General features: G+C 56.7%; 1 protein-coding gene across 1 annotated transcript; it reads left to right on the top strand.

The window, feature by feature from the left end:
* Positions 1–625: 625 nt before the first annotated feature.
* KCNA1 (potassium voltage-gated channel subfamily A member 1) lies at positions 626–3676 on the top strand. Its single transcript, XM_032874812.1, has 2 exons — positions 626–1292; positions 1659–3676. The coding sequence occupies exon 2, from the start codon at positions 2173–2175 to the stop codon at positions 3658–3660; it is 1488 nt and encodes a 495-aa protein (XP_032730703.1). The 5' UTR covers positions 626–1292; positions 1659–2172; the 3' UTR covers positions 3661–3676.
* Positions 3677–4043: the final 367 nt, after the last annotated feature.

Here is a 4043-nt window from a genome sequence, read left to right as displayed (position 1 = left end):
GAGGTGGGCAGGCGACTTGCTTCTCAGATTCGTTCCAATTAGCACCAAGTTGGCAGACAACCCCACAAACCCACGAAGCCTTTGGTTGCCCACAAATCTAATTCTCCGTATTTCAAAATAATCTGATCGTAAGAAAACTTCAACTCCCATCCTAGGTCAAGGGGGGACAGACTCAGCACCACTGCCTCGCAGTAACACTACACAGATAAACCCAGTTGATCAACTGCAGAGCTCTCCCCAAAGTGCGCATCTCTCCCAGTCCAGGGGAGACAAGCTGGGTCACCCCTGCAGAGAGACCCCAGCGGGAGGGGCGGGATGGCACGCAGAGCAAGGCGGCAGAAGCCGATTACCGTGGGACTGCACAAACGCAAGCCCATCTGAGGAGTTTTGCCAGGAGCACCGCTGCCTGCATTGCGTCGGACCTGACCATTTCCAACGTGCGATTCCTTGGGAAGGTCGCGGCCAGGGAGCGTGCGTGTGCGGGGCTGTGCACCATAAGGGAAGTAGATTGGTGGTCGGCTTTTCTGGCAGCAGGAGGAAAAAGCTGTGCTGGTAAGGGTGGGAACTGAATGACAACCCCCCTCTGCCAAGCCACCCCCTCATATTTTCCATCTACCTCCTCGCTCCTGCCCTCCCCCGCCCTCCCCAACCCACGCCCGAGTGGGCCAATCGCTGCTCCGCATTCCAGGCGCTTTCTCAGGTTTCTGCTGATCTTGCAGCGCCCAGAAATGGACCGAGCGGACCTGCCGCCGCACGCACCCTGCCCCACTCGGAGATCCTAACCGCTCCCGGCACGCCGCGTAGCCTCGGCGAGGTCCACGCTGGGGTGCGGGAAGCGGAGGAGATCCGAGAGCCATGTAGATCCAGGCTCTTGCTCGCCCGCCTCCTTCGGGATTGAATCAGGGGCTCCCATAGTGTTAGGAGGGGGCGAGAGTGCTGTTTATCGTCATTTGCTTCCGAGCCTCGGGAGAGGGTGGCATTTTGCTTTTCCGCCCCGCATCCTCCGGAACTCCCTGCACCAGCGAGAGGACGGCATCTCTAGGTTGCTGGCAACCGGTGAGAATGGGGGAAGGGAACGGACATTTCCGCCGTAGCGGCTCGCTCAATCGATTGTCCCACTGAAGGGGCGTAGGACGAGGGGGTGAGGGCGGCGACTTTGCCCCGGCGCCTCTCAGATGCTGCCGCGGCTCCGGCCGCCGCTCCCGCCCGGGTACTGCAAAGGCGACCTGCCGCATTCCTACTGGGGCTCTCCTCCGACTCAGCACCGCCCCTGCGCCAAGCCGGCCGGCCAGGTAGGGGGCTCCCCAGTCCGGGGCTGCAGAAGCGCGGGCAGGGGCGCGGGGTGGGGGAAGCAGAGGGTGTGGGGATGCTGCCCGGCACCTGGAACTCCCCCGGCGTCTCTCGGCGCTTTCCCGATCTTTAGTTTAACGAAGTTGTAAACAGATCGGTTGTCGGGCATTGGGGAAAGTGGGATGGAAGAGCCCAAACTTGGATTTCCGGGTGTCTGCGTGTGTCTGTCTGTGTGTATGTGCTAACCCTAGCAAAAGTCCAGTGCTTTCTAAAAAAGCTAGAGGTCTGTGCTCTTCGGTGTCTGTAGGTCCGTCCCATCTGAATGCTTCTGATTTTCTACCCCCGTATCACTTTCTATTTCTCTGCAGCGTCCATCGATCGCCCTGGTGGGAGCTTAGAAGGCGGCAGGCGAAGAGGGGTAGGAGGGGGGGAGAGCCAAGGAGAAGCAGAGGGGGTGGCAGGCGAGGGGATCTGCTGAGCTGGCTCTGCACCCGGTCCTAGGAGGGCTCACGGAAGGGAGGGGAGGACAGGGTGACCCCCGAAGTGGTGGCCCGGTCCGCTAGAACGGCACTGCGCTAAGGCACCTCGGAGCAGGAAGATACACCAATCCTCCCCCCCACCCCACCCTCGGCAAAAAGCTACACCCAGGGCCGCAGGCGAGTGGGATTCCAAACTGAGTAAAAGGCAGGGTGGAGGGGAAGGTAAGGAGAAGTGAAGTCACAGATCTCTCCACCTGCTGGCTTTGAAGCCCTTTCCCCTGAGCGTGGGGAAGCTGCGCACTCCGGTGGGGGGGGGCGCTTGGGTCCCCCCCACCCCTCCTCTCCCGCTGCTTCCCACCCCCGGCCTTCTCCTGGTCTCTCACCCCTGCGCCCTGCTTCCACAATGACGGTGATGTCTGGAGAGAACGTGGACGAGGCTTCGGCCGCCCCGGGCCACCCCCAGGATGGCAGCTACCCCCGGCCGGCGGAGCACGACGACCACGAGTGCTGCGAGCGCGTGGTGATCAACATCTCCGGGCTGCGCTTCGAAACGCAACTCAAGACCCTGGCGCAGTTTCCCAACACGCTGCTGGGCAACCCTAAGAAACGCATGCGCTACTTCGACCCTCTGAGGAACGAGTACTTCTTCGACCGCAACCGGCCCAGCTTCGACGCCATCCTCTACTACTACCAGTCCGGGGGCCGCCTGCGGAGGCCGGTCAACGTGCCCCTGGACATGTTCTCTGAGGAGATCAAATTTTACGAGCTGGGCGAGGAGGCCATGGAGAAGTTCCGGGAGGACGAGGGCTTCATCAAGGAAGAGGAGCGCCCCCTGCCCGAAAAGGAATACCAGCGCCAGGTGTGGCTGCTCTTCGAGTACCCTGAGAGCTCGGGGCCCGCCCGGGTCATCGCCATCGTCTCGGTCATGGTCATCCTCATCTCCATTGTCATCTTTTGCCTGGAGACTCTACCGGAGCTGAAGGATGACAAGGACTTCACAGGCACCGTGCACCGCATCGATAACACCACGGTTATCTACAATTCCAACATCTTCACGGACCCCTTCTTCATTGTGGAAACCCTGTGCATCATCTGGTTCTCCTTTGAGCTGGTGGTGCGCTTCTTCGCCTGCCCCAGCAAGACAGACTTCTTCAAAAACATCATGAACTTCATCGACATTGTGGCCATCATCCCCTATTTCATCACCCTAGGCACCGAGATAGCCGAGCAGGAGGGAAACCAGAAGGGCGAGCAGGCCACGTCGCTGGCCATCCTCAGGGTCATCCGGTTGGTAAGGGTTTTTAGAATCTTCAAACTCTCCCGCCACTCCAAGGGCCTCCAGATCCTGGGCCAGACCCTCAAAGCTAGTATGAGAGAGCTAGGGCTGCTCATCTTTTTCCTCTTCATTGGGGTAATCCTGTTTTCTAGTGCAGTGTACTTTGCCGAGGCGGAAGAAGCTGAGTCGCACTTCTCCAGTATCCCCGATGCTTTCTGGTGGGCGGTGGTGTCCATGACCACTGTAGGATACGGTGACATGTACCCTGTGACAATTGGAGGCAAGATCGTGGGCTCCTTGTGTGCCATCGCTGGTGTGCTGACAATTGCCCTGCCCGTACCTGTCATTGTGTCCAATTTCAACTATTTCTACCACCGAGAAACTGAGGGGGAAGAGCAGGCTCAGTTGCTCCACGTTAGTTCCCCTAATTTAGCCTCTGACAGTGACCTCAGTCGGCGCAGCTCCTCCACTATCAGCAAATCTGAGTACATGGAGATCGAAGAGGATATGAATAATAGCATAGCCCATTATAGACAGGCCAATATCAGAACTGGCAACTGTACCACAGCTAACCAAAACTGCGTTAATAAGAGCAAGCTACTGACCGATGTTTAAAAAGCCAAGCAAGCAAGCAAGCAAACACACAAACAAAAGCCCCACTTAGTAGCTTGAAAGACTTAAAAACAAAACAAAACAAAACAAAAAACCAGACAACAAAAACCCTAGTGACTGACATCACTGTTTGTAGATACTTTACTAATTAGTCTCTGAATGCTCTATTTAACTGTCAATGCATTGTTGCATTGCGGATTTGGGGGGATGACGAGCCAGAAGCTTTCAAGATACAAGAAAAGAGAAGCTATTTTCATTTTATTAAAAAAATGGGAAAAGAAAGTGTATTTTCCAATACTGGTTTAAAACAATTCAGTCCATGAGCTAGTCTAGGTAAACTAAGATTCATATGCTTCCCCATACTGAGACTTTTTTAATCCTTTGGC

This window comes from Lontra canadensis, unplaced genomic scaffold, assembly GCF_010015895.1.
Source record: "Lontra canadensis isolate GAN:19392208 unplaced genomic scaffold, GSC_riverotter_1.0 scaffold53, whole genome shotgun sequence".
NCBI classification, from domain to species: domain Eukaryota; kingdom Metazoa; phylum Chordata; class Mammalia; order Carnivora; family Mustelidae; genus Lontra; species Lontra canadensis.
Note: the sequence above shows the minus strand (reverse complement) of the source record. Positions and strands in the feature narration are given on the sequence as shown.